General features: G+C 38.2%; 1 protein-coding gene across 1 annotated transcript in view; it reads right to left on the bottom strand.

Moving 5' to 3' along the window:
• Nucleotides 1–457: 457 nt before the first annotated feature.
• The window catches only part of LOC129748374 (uncharacterized), an 814,549-nt gene continuing 798,095 nt past the window's right edge, over nucleotides 458–16,911 (bottom strand). The window contains exons 13-14 of the mRNA XM_055742976.1: nucleotides 9,932–10,726; nucleotides 458–9,542 (exon numbers count right to left, since the gene is read on the bottom strand). Coding sequence (XP_055598951.1) covers nucleotides 8,869–9,542; nucleotides 9,932–10,726 — 1,469 coding nt within the window. The 3' untranslated portion in view covers nucleotides 458–8,868. The remainder of the gene's footprint in view (nucleotides 9,543–9,931; nucleotides 10,727–16,911) is intronic.

Genomic DNA, 16,911 nt, shown 5'->3' with positions numbered 1-16,911 from the left:
AAAAGCATATTTTTTCAGAGGCTCAAAGAACAAGTTCGTACCTACCGTTAGTTGAAAAGCTGCTCAATCATCCGAAAACATCCTAGAGCGGCGACTGAGCCGGGGATACCAAAAATTTCAAGGAACTTATCTTGCGTTCAACGCACGTTTCTTCCGCATGATTGACGGTTGAACTTATTTTTCCTTAGCCAAGGCACCGCACCACATCAACAATTTTGAAGCGAAATTCTCTAGTAGCTCCCCGGTGACAACAATTGATTTTCCTCATTTTCAGCACATTTTTCTCGAACCGGAAAGTGCCCTGTCTGAAGCGAACGGGAAATCTTAATTTGACACTTCCAGCGTTCCAGGAATTTCGGATCCTCTCTTAATAAAGTTGACACAAAATCATACGGTGAAAATTAACTTTTCGTTTGATTTTTTATTTTTATTTTTTAAATACTTTTTTTTTTCCTTGGTTCAGTTTTATAATCAGTTTCGTTAGATGGATTTTTGTTTGTTCGTTTTTTTTTCTGGTAGATGAGAGCACAAAATGCTTAATTTAATTTAGTTTTTGCCAATTTTTGCGCAATTTTTGTTGCAAGACAGTTTCGCGATCCACTCAATAGAGTTTTATATGTAGAAAAAATGGAACCAACGCGACTGTCGCATTTAGACATTTTTAGTTCGGTTGATTTGTTCTCAATGGTTTTGTGTATAGGTGTGAAATTGGTTTTTGATCGTTTAGATGTTTATTTCTCTGTACGAGAAACAAGGAGATTGGAAAAATATTCGATTCGTTCAAAACGCTTATAGAAAAATGTTGAACAGGTTCCTCTTTACAGGTTTTTACAAATTAGAACAGCAGTGAGTGTTGTTCTCCTCTTTAAAGATTCTACTATACAGTTCTAATAATGCCTTGCTTGCTTTTGTTTATCTAGAGTTTCTTTGTACAAAATGGACTAATGGTATTTACAGAGGTTTGTTTAGCTATTCTCAAAAATAGAGAGCATTGATTTACAAAATATTTCCATCTATTTTGCCGTAAATCTGTTTGTGTTGAAACATAACAATAAATGAACTTTAATTGGAATGCACAGCGTCTGTTTCTTGAGTGCAAAACATTTCGATTTTTATTCATCTAAATTTCTCAAGCGGACGTGTTATATTACGTCGTCATTTTTTTTTTTTAAATATAAACACTTGTTTTTTAAAGTCCAATTCAATTGTCAATGTAAATAAATATGAAGATGGAATTCTATCGTTAAACTTGTGATTTCTAGGGTTTGTGTATTATTATCGTTCATTCTGCGAATTTTTAGTTTTTGGAAATATTATTCTTAATTTTTTAGTAGCATCAACTTCCGAAGCAATTTTTAAATGGAAAAACTGATAGTAAGATGTACGTATGCATGAATGGTAGCCACCTTGGGTGCACGGTCGTTCTGCAGTTGTAGCGTAGCTAAGGCTTCAGCAACAAGTCATCATATATCCGGTTAATAACTGCTGGATGAGACGTTCAAGGGAATGGATTCGTAAGAAAAAGCTCTTACGACATCCGGAGGGTTAGGATGGATCCGTCTCGAGAATATATTGCATATTATGCAAGTCTTTGTAGTCTCCGCCCCGAGATTTGTTTTCATCGAGAAACTGATTGTAAGATGAAAATAATCGTTTAATTTTGACGGTCGCCATACAAGAAGAATTATCCTCGTACAACGTGACCAGAAAGGAAATCGCACAACAGAATCAAAGAGTGCTGATGATGTGGTGATGTTAACATGATACCTTTTATATGGCGACCGTCAAAAATCGAATCAATTTCAACGTACATGAAACAAGTAAGAACTGAGATTGTAAGGAAAAGATCTTGCTAAATTTCAGTTAATTTTTAGAAATTGTTAATTGCAGTGCAACATATGAGTTAAACTACCTACTATGTGATATTCTGATCTTAGCTGTATTTAAAAAAACTGTATCTATTTGAAATTCCGTTATGAACTTGGGATTCAGATCCAGAAAACTCTAGGTATCAGTTCATTTGAAGCTACCCACGTGCAACACAACCTCGCCGACCTACACCAGATAACGTGGGTGGTAATATTCTAACGAATTTTAATAACTACATCAAATTCGTGAGCCCCTTCACTCGCTACCGGGAGTATGTAGATTTTAATTAACCGTACACAATAACCCGGCAAATATGCTGCCGCCACCTTTTGGCCACCGGGGGATTACATAATTTCAACCCGTCTAGGGGCTCAGGAACCGACGAAAAGAGAAGCTCCCGACGCCAAAGATGCACACCACCATATTCGTTGCTCGCCGGAAAAGGTTACGTTCAACTAAAATTAATCGATTTACGATTATGGCTGGAGGCAGAGGACACGGTGCGCGTTTGCCTTTTTCCTTCTATAAAACTGAAGGGATTTCCGCTGTCGATCTTGTCATGTGGTGGGAAAGCAATCTTGTAAAAATAGAATGTAATTACTGGCAAATTGAGATTCACACTGACTGCGGGCCCGGTGTAACACATGGGTCTCCTTTGCCGGCAAGACAGGCCACATGTAAGACTTTCAGTTTAATAGTCTTATTAAGGGGTGAATTTTTGTTGTTGTTTCTACTGTAGGGGAGACTTTAACATTTATTTGACACTGTCTCTTACGCTTTCATGTTGGGGCAATTCAGATAAAAATAAAACAAGACGAGTATTTTAGGCATTTGCGTCTTTAATTAAAAAGACCAATCTATCGCTATTTGAAATTGAACTCAAGTACTTAGTTTATGATTTTACTACTTATATGTAGATGATTTTGAAATCGATTCCGAAGAGAAATAAAAAGTCGTTTGAGTTTTATGAAATAAACAAAGTGTATCATTTTCACGTTACCACCCTGTACTAAAATCATCATTTAGGCAGGACATAAACAGAACTGTTATCAGAGACATATCTGTAGCTCAATTTAAAGGACTGATGTGAATTAAAAAACTTTTAAGAGTTTATCAATAAGTGGATGCTCACTAGACTGGAATCGGGTAAAAAAATTCGGGTCTTGCCGAATCGTGACTTCAACCTTCCTCTGCTGAAGTTCTCCTCGAACGACGTCTTCCGAAAGCTGTCTACGTTAGATGAAACAAAAGAACCTGGACCAGATGGCATTCCTCCAATTCTGTTTAATTATTGCGCCGATCCGTTATCCGTACCGATTTCGATCATTTTTAACCAATCGTTAATGGAAGGTACTTTTCCCATCGCATGGAAATTCGCATCGATCACTCCAATCCTCAAATCCGGCGACTCGCATCGAGTGGAAAACTACCGAGGAATTTCGATTTTAAGCTGTTTGCCTAATGTATTCGAGAGCCTCGTTTATGACGTACTTTATCAATCAGTGCATCACTGTATTTCTGAAGATCAACATGGATTCAAGAAACGTAGATCTACGACCACCAATCTTATGACGTACGTTTCGAAGTTGGTTGCTAGGCTGGACAAACGTCAACAAGTCGATGCAGTTCATGTAGACTTGAGCAAGGCTTTTGATAGAGTACCGCACAAATTTGTCATCGAAAAAAATGCTTCGGATAAGATTACCTGATTGGCTTTGCAAATGGATCAACTCTTATCTCGTAGACCGGACTGCTTACGTACGACTAAACAACGTGAATTCGACGGCTTTTCGAATCACTTCTGGAGTTCCACAAGGAAATCATCTGGGACCTTTGATCTTCGTTCTTTTTATCATCGATCTATGCGCTATCATTGAATCGGAGAAGTTGTTGTACACCGACGATCTAAAAAATTTTCGTATCATAGTTTCACTAGTTGACTGCTGTGCTCTTCAAAAAGACATTGATTCAATTCTAACGTGGTGTCATCTCTTTCACTCGTAAACGTCAACCTTTGAACTTCGAGTACAAAACGTCATCGACTACCTTAAGCCGCAATGCCATCGTCAAGGACCTTGGCATAGTTTTGGACACCAAGCTCACTTTCTCGCAGCATATCTCGACTACAACAGCTAAGGGCTTGGCGGTTCTTCGCTTCATTCGACGAAACACGCAATTTTTCAACGACTACTACAGCTTAAAAGCACTTTATTGTGCTCTTGTACGCAACATCGTCGAGTACGGAGTGCAAATCTGGGCTGCATACCAGGTTGTAAAGGCAAACCGAATCGAAAGTCTTGGGTTAACCACTGTCGTCGGATACCCACGGGTAGAGAGACTCTCGTTGCCGGGCGAGCCTCTCGAGTCGGTGTAGGATGTCGTCACCGTCGGGAAACATCCGAGTCGTAGCGTTCCAAGTCCCGTACGTGTGCCGTGACTGGCGCGAGTCCAGGACAAGCTGCTCTCGATCTGGCACACAACGGGCAGGAAAATCCGCGGACCAAAAATCCTAGGGTTGCCAGCCAAGGGGTATAGAGAAGACCGGGCAACGGTCGGAGTAGACTGACCCCATCGACGGGGGGCTGTCGAGTAGAGTGCGTTTGACCCCACGGTTTGAAGCTACAAAGATAAGACAATACCTTCTGCGTAGCGGATGCCGTGGGTGCGCCGCGTTCGTGCGTAGGATGCTCCACCTTCGGGGAGTATCCGAGTAGGGCGGTTCTCAACGACAGAAGCTGCGGGGATAAGACTTGACCTTCTTCGCAATGAAAATCGTTTGAAAAAGGGTTATTCCACGTTCGGGGAATACCCACGGGTAGAGTGGCTCTCGACGCCGGGTGAGCCATTCGAGTCGGAGTAGGATGACGTCTTCGTCGGGAATCATCCGAGTCGTTGCGTTAAGTCCCGCGCGTGTGCCGTGACAGGCGCGAGTCTAGGATAAGCTGCTCTCGATCAGGCACACGACGGGCAAGGTGGCAAACCTCGAACCCTGATAATAAGAGGTCGGGCCTCGAGTCGCTAGAGGAGAGGTCAGGCCTCAAACCTCCAGGTGGAGAGGTTTGTGTGGTCAACTCCGAGTAAGAGGAGGGATCAGGCCCCTTATCAACAAGAGGAGGGGTACAAGTGGTCACCTCGAGTCATTACGAAGAGAGGTCAGATTTAAAGTCGTTAGAGGAGAGATCGGGCCTTAAATCGTGCAGAGGAGAGGTAAACCTCGAATCGATGCGAGGAGGGGTCGGATCTCGAGTCGTTAGAGGAGAGATCAGGCCTCAAGTCGCGAAGAGGAGAGGTTTCTGTAAGAATCTCGAGTCATTGCGAGGAGATGTCGGTTCTCAAGTCGTTAGAGGAGAGTTCAGGCATCGAGTCGTAAGGATGAGAGGCTTCGCTGAAAGTGGTCTCGTTAATGAGTATTGCCTTAGAGTGCATTAGCGCGAATAGACCTCCCACTATTGAAGTATAGTGTACTAAACAGTTCGTGGTGGGAACCAGGTCTGCGGCCCCAGGTGGAGTTTAGGGAGTAGGGGGTATACACGGAGTATATCATGAGTCTTCCCATTGTACTCATGGACCCAGAGTAGCAAACTGGGGGGACGCGGTGACTCGCCGTGCCTTGGAATAAAATCCGTAAACCGGGATTTACCACCTGTGGTTACCAACTAAAAAAAAAACCGAATCGAAAGCGTACAATGATGTTGCCTCAGATATGCTCTGCGCCAGATACCATGGAACGATGCCTTGAACCTCCCGCCGTACGAACAGCGCTGCTTGTTGCTGAATCTACAAACGCTGGCATCAAGGCGCATTCACCTATAACGGCTCTTTATCTTCGATATTCTACAGAATAATGTGGACTGTCCAGAATTGTTGTCGTTACTTCCGTTTAACGCTCCTGTAAGATCAACTCGGACGCAGGAATTCCTCAGACCTACTACTAGACGAACCCGATACGGACAAAACAACCCTTTGGATACATGTTGTGCTCGTTTCAATGAAATAGTTAGTAACTTTGATTTTCATATTTCAGAGGAGGTCAAAAGTAGAATAAGATAGTATCTTTTGTTATGTTTAAACATGTCTGAAAGACTAAATAAATAAACAAATAAAAATGTTGAACGGATTTAAGTTCCATTTCAAGGATTTGAAATGGGATGCAGCAAAAAATTCAAAGTTTGTATGGATACTAGTATGGAAAAAGTGACTTTTTGTTCAAAAATACCTACAGCCTCATTGTTGCACTGAACTCAAATTCTTCAAGTTGCATCTTATTGCTGAAGATTCAACGAGGAGGAATGAGACAAGTAGGGATGCAACGAGCGAAGGGGTTAGACAAAGTGGAATGTGATCTGGCTATGTGAAATTGAGGAATATTGTTCATCTGGTTATGTCGTGAGACGGAAAATCATGTAAAATAATAATATATTTATATAAATCACGTGATAGATTTGTTTGATATTTTATGCCGTTTTAAAATAGTAATTCCCTTTCCGAGGTGGGAGGGGTAAGATAAGAAACAATTTTCGGCCCAAAAACCCGCTATACAAACTTTCACAACAATCGAACCAACCGAATGCCACGAAAACACTACTGCATATGCGAAAACACGCCGGCTAGTTTCCAACGTATAATGGCTCCTGTACCACATTGAGTTCAGGGGTGCCATTTAAAAAGATTTCAAAAATGAAATAAAATAATTCAATTTTAAAATCACTTATAGTCACTTTTTCTACACTAATTTCCATACAAAACTTTGAATTTTTGCTACAGCCCATTTCAAACCCTAGAGCCACCAAAATTTGCACAGTTGTTTTGGGCCTAAAAAGAACTCAAAACCGTTTGATACTTGTTTGACTTACCCTTTTTTTTGAATAAAACGTTAACTAGATCAAAGCTAGCGTTAACGCTATCTTTTTCAAAACGCCAACCGCTAATCATTAACTGAAAATAAGAAAGTGTTAACCAAAACACAAATATTTGAGGCATTTCAAAACATTGAATTATAAGACAAGCGATGCTGTTAAATGGAATAAATTGGAACAGTTTGTGGATTACATTCCTAATATTTCAGATCAAACCAGCTCCTTTAGTCAACTTTTAGATTCAGGATAAAAAAATACAGGATAATGGATAAAAAATTTTCGAACAAATTTATAACACATTAATTTTCGTTCATTTACCTATTATTTTTTATTTTCATAAATCAAGGCCAGGTTCAATTTTTCCATCTTCTACATCCATGCTCAAGGAGGACTTCAAGGTAATGCATAAATTTAGGGGCCTATGGAATACGAAAAAATCTGATTCCCATAAAAATTGATGTTTTTAATGGGTCGTTTGAAAATAAAAAAAAATTATTTTTGAGCAAACTAAGTCAACAAATCAGGGGCATAACGAGCACCCGAGTCAAAAGGAGCTTTTTATGCAAGTACGCATTTCCAAAAATAATTTTTTATACGATACACATATTTGAAGGGTATTCGGATCAAAAAGTGGTCAACTTATATTTGGCGTATTTTTTTCTAAACACTCATATAAAAAACCTGAACACCCCTCATTTTGTATGAGCGTGTGTGTAGAATGAAGCTTCTATTTGACTTTTGACATTAGGGTCTTTAGTTTTCAAAATGGAGTCCAAGCAAGAGGAGCTACGAATAAAATTTTTGTACATGCGTCGTTAAATCCACACTACACGCACGCAGAAATAGCAAAATCGTTGAATGTGGCGAAATAATCCGTCACCAAAGTAATAAAAGTGCCTGGGGAACGTGTTTCGACAACAAGGAAGCCGAGATCTGGAGGAAATCGAAATTCGGGAGCCGCATTGGCGAGCAAAAGAGTGGTTGGCATATTCAAGCGAAACTCCAATCTCTCCGTTTGTGATGTCGCCAATAAGTTGGAAATATCATCACAACCGTGCATGTAGCTTAAAACCGAACCGGACTATCGACTTATAAGAAGGTAGTGACTGCCAATCGCAATGGAAACAAGATTGCAGAAGCTGTATACGACATTGTTGACAAAGATTGATTGCGTGGTAATGGACGACGAAACCCACGCCAAGGCAGATTTCAGACAGCTTCTTGGACCAGAGCATTTTACAGCAACAGGAAGGGGAAAGGTGGCAGACAAAGTTTGCCAAGAACTTTTTCGTTTGGGAAGCTATCTGTACCTGAGACTTGTTAAGCGAAATTTTCGTTGCAGCCGGGACCACCAACCAGGAAGTTTACGTAAAAGAGTGGCTTCAATAGCGTTTGCTGCCTTTCCTGAAAAAAACATAACTTGTCGGTGCTTTTTAGGCCGGATTTGGCATCCTGCTATTATGAAAAAAGGCCATGGAGTGGTATGCCGCTAACAACGTTCAGATTGTGCCCAAGGACAAGAATCCTCCCAACACACCAGAACTTCTCGAAAAATATTGGACGACAGTTAAGCAAAACCGAAAGAAGACCCAAAAAACTGTAAGCAACGAGAAGTAGTTCAAAGCAAACTGGCGTTCCGCGCCGAAGAAAGTGAATAAGGGGACTGTACAACTGATGACATACTTCAAACAAAAGTCTCGCCAATTTGGACTAGGTCGACCTGAATCTTATATAACTGAGTATTTTTTCCGTTTTTTAAATATGCAGATTGAACTTCAAAAAGAAAGATACTTTGATTTTTTTTTGATAAACAAATAATCGATTTACACGCAATTTAGTTTGACTACTTTTGGATAAAAACACCCTTTAGACCATAAAGTAGCTGTCTATTAAGTACCTGAGTATCTATACTGGAAGGATTCTTAAATTTTTAATAGAATCTCAAGTTTTGTGGAAACTGTAGAGAATTTTTTTTACAGAATGCTTGTGTAATCCGCGCATTATCGTTTTACCAGTCATAACATAGCAATGATCATGTTTTACACTCAACAGAACAGAGCTCTTTGGCTAAAAAGAAAAATAAACTTCATATTCGAAGATAAAAAGAAAAGAATCTTTTACTATGTGGTACGAAAAGTGACATTTAGCTATCTACAGATTCTTCAGACTCTTCGATAATAACTTCGTGAACACTGTGGCAGGTCGGAATGTGAGGAGGAGGGGGAAGCGGAGCTTTCTGCTGGCCACTCCCCACCGGTGCCGGCGTACAACTATCACTCGATTGTCCTCCGCCTACAATGTTGGTAGTGGTAGAGCAATTACCTCCACTACTACTGCTACTGTTATTACCACTACAACTACTACTGCTACCACCACTATTACTGCCGCTGTTGTTATTCGTTCTACTATTACTGCTAGCGCTATTGTTACTACAACTATTGTTACTAACACTGCCCGTTTGCCGCAGCTGGATAGGTACTACGGTAGGCACCTCAGAGGTACGATTCAGTAGGTAGTCTAGATCGTGGGAGATTCGATCCAGCATCCGGCGATCCGGATGCTCGTCGGTTCCCGTTACGGTGATGACCGGCGTCACTGGTTGTTGGCCGCCCCCACCACCACCGGCTCCAGCTTGATGATGTTCCACGATGACCGGTGCGGTAACAAGCTGCTGCGGCACCGGAAATGGTGGCGTCGTCGGTGGCGGGGGGTGCTGCTGAAGAGGGCACCCGGGTGCCGATGATATCGCCAGGTGCAGGCCTGACGATGGATCCAGGGTCGTCTCCAGCGCCTTGCTTCGGATGCCTATTATGCTGTCTGGAAGAAGAGAAGGTTAGGAAATCAATTAATTTAGTCTTATTCGTTACTTTTAAAATCACGGATGTGCGAAGAATAGATCACAATGTGAAAGTTGCAATTGCTTCACATAGAAAATAAGTATCTAAATCAGTTTCTGAAGATTTCAAAAATGATTTTTTTTAAATAAATTTTCAAGACAACTCACACAAAATCCAACCATCTAGGATCAAAAGCTTAATTATAAACTCCATGGCAGGTGTGGAACTAAAATCCAATCAGTAATGGAAAAAGTTTCCGGGAGAAGAGCATTTCGAAATTGAATTTTCTTCCAAAAGACTATCATGACAACGCGATGTGCGGCACACCTTCACACGCCACCAACATCGGGTCACCGGGTAGGTACATACCTTGACCGACGCCTTTCAATATGTCAAGTCCGCCGACGCCCACAAACTCGGTCGTTTCCGTCGGCATCTGTTGTTGTTGTTGTTGTTGTTGTTGTTGCTGCTGCTGCTGCTGAGTAACGTAACACTTTGTGAGAGTTCCCATCCCGGTCGCCACCGCCCCCGGATAGATGACAGTGCCGCCGCACTGAATCGGTTGCTGTTGTTGGTGCCAATCAAACTGTCCAATCGCGAGACCGGCCACAACGGCACCCGTGTCAATTCCTCCGCCGATGCCTCCGGTGCAACTTTTGGAGACACCCGGGCCCGTCGTCGTCGTTGATAGAATGCTAGGATTCTCCGGCAGAGTCCCACAGATGGTGGCGGCCATGATGTTCGCTGCCGGTGACGGATGAAGTTGTTGTCCAGTACCGGGAACAATGGTGGCCATCGCCAGGTCGCAGCATCGTTGCTGTGTTGCTCCAGCGAAATTGCACAGTGCTGCCGCGTTCTCGTACTCGTGGGCCATGATGTTGCAGATGCTGGGACCCGAAGCTGACGCCGTTCCCAGATAGGTTTCCACGCTCAGTCCATCGCCATGGATGCACGGCTCATGGATGGTGGTGATATGTCCGGGATGCGGTTGCTGTAGCTGTTGTTGCTGCTGATGCTGTTGCGAGTGATGTTGCTGCACCTGTTGGACCTGCTGCTGATGCTGGCTCTGATGCGGTGAGGGTAGTATTGTCAGCTGGATTTTCGTTGTTTTCCCCCCGGACGGGAGGCATTCGTTATCTTTATCTAGATCCTGTGAAGTATAAACTGAGAGAAAAAAAAATAGAATCTGTAAGATGCAGTTGGTTTTTGTATCATAAACTGGTGTTTGGAATATTTGATGATAATTTTTATGCCTTTCTCAATTCGTCAATTACATCAGCATTTTTAATTTGGCAGGTGTTCCTAATTTTTACATACCGAGTGATGTTGACTGTTTTTGACGTTATTTTCTACATATCACATCAACAAACCATTATTTTTGTAACGGATCATGTGAACTTTCATGGAACATGCAATTTAACTTTCCATCTTTGAAGATTTCTGGTTCCAAATCGATCGAATTAACATTTTTAGTAAAAGAACAATCTTTCTTAAATTCAAGATTTAGGTCAGGGGTGAGCAACCTTTTGAACGAATGGGCCAATTTAAATTTGAAATCTTGTCGGCGGGCCGCACCTAACATATTGCGGACCAAATCCGAAATACATATCTCGTTTTCTTTCGCTTGACGCGAGTGCACTTCACTTAGAAACATAACTCAAACGTTGTATATTTTATAAAGAAACTTTATTCTACGTAATTGTGAACAGTGCTTGCGATAACTCAAAGATACTAAATTTGAAGAATTTGGTCCAGTCATTTCTGAGGTTGAAGAAACCAAATTTTAGTGTATTCGGGCTCAGATTCTTCTCGATCTTTAATGTGTTAAGATAACCCGTTTTTTAATTATCAGCTGAGCTTCACGTCATTTGCTATAACTTCATATTTTTGGCAAAAACGAATCTGAAAATAAGATTAATCGAGTTGACGTGTTTAAAAACAGAAATTCAACACGACTTTTCAAATACCCGTTATTGAAAAGGTACTTCACTAAATCTTCGTCATTTAAAGATTCTCTCATTTTTTTATAGTAGTTCTTGGCAAACAAAACCGATGGTACTATTCGTCTTCACTTTCATTTTAAAATCTTCCGGAGCTTACTACAGTGATATCTAACAGTGTGAAAAATATATATTTGAAGAAATCACCGTTTTCTTAGCGTTGGATGTTGAATCGCCAATGAACTTTCTGTATTTTTCCACTAATAAAACTTGCTCTCAATGCCTTATATTTTTTTTTCTTCAAACGAGCTCAGATTTTTTCTCTTCCCTGTTTTTTTTAACTTGAAGTTCTTTTTTGGATCCTTGCATTGAGATGTTGAGCAAAAATGTCGAATTCATAAAATAATGTTCAATTTTATATATTTTCAAGCAACTTTCTTCAAAACTACATTTTAAATTTTACAATTTTTATCCAGATTTTTATAATTTTTAATCTTATTTAGATACCATTGGGATAGGATTTCTAAAGCTATAGTATGACTTTGGTAATGTGAAAGGCGAATTATAAGAGCAATAATTCAATTTGTTGTTATGTTTATTATAAATTTCTTTTAAATTTCTGTAAAAGCTTCTCAGATAATCGTCAAAAAACTTTTTGGTCGAATCACAGGATTCCCGATACCTATCTATTGTTTTTATCGAGAACTAACAATTTTTGTCGGCAACTTTGATGCTGGTTGATTCATGTTGATGAAAAATCTAAAATCGTTCACCCAAGCTTTGTTATTAAATTTTCGTCAATATTCAGAAAAAAAATTTACAAGATTTTGGTTTACTTTTTTTTTTGTCTGTATATGAATGCTTACAGAACAAGCCATTTTGTCGAATTGGATAGAATAATTAAAAAAAAATTTTTTGTTGAGCATATTTTTTATTATGCAGCTTTATTTTTGCTTGAAACAATGACTTCGACGGACTTCGAAATTCCTTTGATTATGTGTAGCTAACGATTTTTGGCTGCTCTTCCGACCATTTTAATGGATTTTGCTTTTCAAAGTAATGGGAATTTAATAGTTATTTCTATTTTCTATTTTGCTTATTTATAGAGAATTTTAATCAACTTGGTCATTCGTCCTGTTAAATAATTACGAAAAATGTATCCCGAAGAAGAACTTCCCAGAAAAAAGTCACAATCGAAATCATTATGGGCAAATGCAGATAAGTGCATATTTGATCAAGTCTATAAACTTTCCTAACAATTATCCATAGTAGGAAAAAGACAAAGCATAACAATTTGGAAAAAGCTTCGCGGGCCGCACAAAAGAGCCTCGCGGGCTACATGCGTCCCGCGGGCCGCGCGTTGCTCATTCCTGATTTAGGTCATTTTTCTCAATCAGTTTTTTTTAATTTTTGCACGATATGATTTTGGCTTGATTTTTCAAAAATGAACTCTTAACTATGTATTTTTACTTAAAAAACATGCCTGAATATAGGTACTATGTCCGAATTAGGAACACTTTTTCCAATGTGTTCCTATTTTGAACATAGTCAGAAAACGTTGATCATTTCGAAAGGGGGACTTTTAGTTGCGTAAATGCGTCGGTTTCAAAAACCGTTTGCTTGATTGGAATTTTTTGCATGCAGAAAAGAAACAATATGACACTTCGTGGAAAATAATAATTGAGAAAAATAATCATTTGTTGATGTTTTATCCTAATCTCACTTTACTCTTGTTATCTCTCATCACTCATCGCACGTTTTTCCATCCAGTGACCAGTCGTGGTCTGCTATGTGCAATGATTATTTGGATCGCTGGGGAAGCACATTTATCACCAAGTGTGCAGAAAAGTTCAGCAGGTATGCGTTCTATCTTTGATTTTCCATTTACATGGGATTCGATAAATACTTCAAACCTCTGGTTAGTGGCCAGTTTTTTCCACCAATATTCGTCTGATTATTACTCTTGGTGATTTGGTGAGTTTAGGATGAACATCAGCTTTATATAATTGTTGATACTTCTTTGTAACCCTCCAAAACTGTTCGGGTCAATAAATATGACCCGAAACGCACATTTCAAACATCTTTATCTGGAATGATACTGATGAACTGCGATTTTTAAGAGACCTAAGTATGTTCTTTGAAAATAATAACCAAAATCACGACAAAATTCTTAAATTTGATTTTAGAAAATGTGTTAATTGAGAAATGAAATACAGCTAATCAAAGCGAAAATTGGATGTCGATTTTTCAAAGTAAGATTTTTTTCTACCAGAAGATCCGAAATAGCGGTTAATCACTTAAAACCAACAAAGCTGTCAGAAGTTATGAGTAAATATTTCGAAAATAAAATTGTTTCGAAATTTCCAAATACGACTTATTTGGAAATGTTGAATGTTGAAAGCTAGAATAAATAATCGAAATCGGTTAAAATTTACAGCCTAAGGGAACGCCATCAAACTACAACTCAAATGTCCCTTAAACGAATATTTTTCGACAGGTTTGGTTTGGTTAAACAAAGCTGTTTCGAGATACATTGAACAAGATTTTCGTTATACCATTGGGACACTTTTAGGCAGTAGATAAAATTTGACCAAAAAGTACAGGATCATCGAGAGATAATATCCGTTTGTTGGAGCCAAGGATTGCAGATTCGCGTTGGAAATACCCTTTACGCATTTCCAAAACCAGTATAAACGTTATTCACGAAACTTACATATACTTTCTTTATAAAAAGATGCAAATCGCTTGTCTAGTTATGTTTTCGAGCATTTACTCTAAAAAACATCCTTAATCTGCTAGAAACTAGCCACGAAAAAAGATTTCATAATATTTATCTGCTAATTTGTTTAATCGGTTTTAACTTAAGTATTGCTGTGCATTCGAAATCATCTGTGGCCATGCTTCAATAACAAGTAGCACAGCTCACGAGCCCTAGAAATAATCACTATTTGTAGATTGAGGGTCCGATGTGACTTGAACACTTCGATCTGGCTGGAGTGATTGGAATTAACAAATAGAGCAAATACAGGTATGAGCCATTTAAAATAAAATTAATAAATTGAGGAAAATCGAGCAAATAGTTTGCCCAATTCAACATTTTGTAGTAATGTCAGTAATTTTGAAATTATCGTTTTGTTGGATTTCACGACAACTTACAATTTATTTTACTGTTTATAATTTCTGACACTTTCGAAAGTTTTAAAGATGTGTAATAAACAATGTCAAAATAAATTTGACAAAAAATATTTTGATTGGTGCAAACAGCTTCTAATAAAGGCAGAATTTGACAAAATGTTCCCGGATAAACTTATCATATAAAATTAAAAATTCAGAAGCTCCTTCCTCCGTTAGGTTAAATATAGTCTTAGGGAAGAACATTTTTTAGATATATTTAAGAAAACTGTGATTTTTTTTTTGACGACATCTCCCCCATTTTATGCACCACCATCAACCCTAATCCGTTCTTCAGTGTCAATATGACACGATTGGAAGTTTGGCGGCTTGTAGCTTTATTCGGATGCATCCAATTAAAAAAATTCTTGGAAGACTCTCAATAAATTTTTGAAATCTTTAATTTTGCAACATAACTTTTTTATAGACGCACCCTGAAAGCCTAGGAAATAAAACTTCCTAATCAGACCTTGAGTGTCAATTTGACACTCCTCGCTTAAAACCGCTATATCTCACGAATAAGTTTCTCAGACACTATTCAATGCTGCTCTTCAGTTTTCCGTTATTCAAAGTCTAAGAAAAAGAAAATCCGAAAAAACATGCTTCGGAAAAAAGACTGTAGATCAGCTGCGGAATGTTCAAAAATAATCTCAGTTAGTTACCAAAAAAGCTGAAGTTAGAAGCATAAAGATATGTATATTTTGTTGATTTTTTTTTAAGATCATGGTTACTAGAAATGTAAAAAAGTGGTGTAAAAACCGAACTTAATAAACCGTCAAAATGGATTAAGCTGTGACTTCAACCTAAATTTTGAGAACAGGATTTAAGAAAATTGAGATGATTTGGCACATTTCTGCATTTTCAGGTTGTCACAGAAACACAGAATTTGAGACAAATTTTCAAAAGTAACTGTTTTTCAAATTTTATGCCAATTTGCTATTTTTCAGATTTTCTTGCACTTAAATTCAACTTCGCACTGGATTTTGAGTATATTATCGCGAAATTCCCGTAATAAATTTGTATTCACCAGAAAGCCAAATTTAATCCGGTTCTAGCGCTGCGATACTTAACCTTTTTCCAAAGAATGTTTATTCGGATTGTTTTTTCTTAGACTTTGAATAACGGAAAACTGAAGTGTAGGTGAATATTGTCTGAAATACATATTTGAGTAACATGACGAAAACCATAAATTTGTTAAAATCGGTCGAGAAACAAGAGCAATAAATTGGTCAGCAGTGTTCAATTGACATTTCAGGGTCTGTAACGGGTACAATTTCAGTGAAGGATGAGGGTTAACACTGATGGACGAAAAGGACGTTAAATCTAAATTTAACAAAATGGACATTTATCTGTCAATTTAAAAAGATCACAGATTTACGTTTAAAACGATCGGCGTGTAAATGGATGTTCCATTTTAATCTAAATAAGTCGTTCATTCCTTTGGAATCCCTGAAATCTTTCTCATATGTTAACATTAGGCATATCCATATTTTGAAATTAGCTCAATAAGTGCTAAATTAGGATCACAGATACACTTAAAGAACAATTTATTTTTCATAAAATCAAGCGCAATAAGATAAGTTCAAATGAAGTTCAAAAAATTAATTTGGTACATTAAAACCAATTTTTTCTATCTATGAATTAATATTAGAAACATCCATATGTTAAAATTGGGCACAATAAGTGCCAGATTAGAAACACAGGTAGACTTAAAAAAACGATTTATTTTTCATAAAATCAAACACAATAAGATAACTTTAAATGATTTTCAAAATATGAAATTGGTATATGAAAATCATCTACCTAAGACAAAATATAGCGAAGTAAGCCATAATCATTTGGAATAAATAGTAAATCCGATGAGTTTTCACAAGAACACTGCATAAAGCATTGAGTCGCGAATGACATTAAGATGTTAAAACGACTATAATCGAAAAAAAAAAATGCATAATACATTAATCAGTAATTAAAAAAAAACCGATCTGATTTATAATTATAAGAAGAAGTCTCAATCTGTTAAGAAAAAATACCAGAAATAGACACCTAATTGTTTAACTCGAATGATTTTTAACATGTTGGATATGAAATCATGGTAACAGAAGCTTCTCCTCATGCGCACTATCTTGAATATTAATTTTCATAGCCAGAAAATTAAATGAATGCATTAAAAATTGGCTTGAATTGCTTACTATACTATATTAGGCCATCTTTATATTTGAGCAAATATCGCAATATTTT

Source organism: Uranotaenia lowii, chromosome 2 (genome assembly GCF_029784155.1).
Source record: "Uranotaenia lowii strain MFRU-FL chromosome 2, ASM2978415v1, whole genome shotgun sequence".
NCBI lineage: Eukaryota > Metazoa > Arthropoda > Insecta > Diptera > Culicidae > Uranotaenia > Uranotaenia lowii.
Note: the sequence above shows the minus strand (reverse complement) of the source record. Positions and strands in the feature narration are given on the sequence as shown.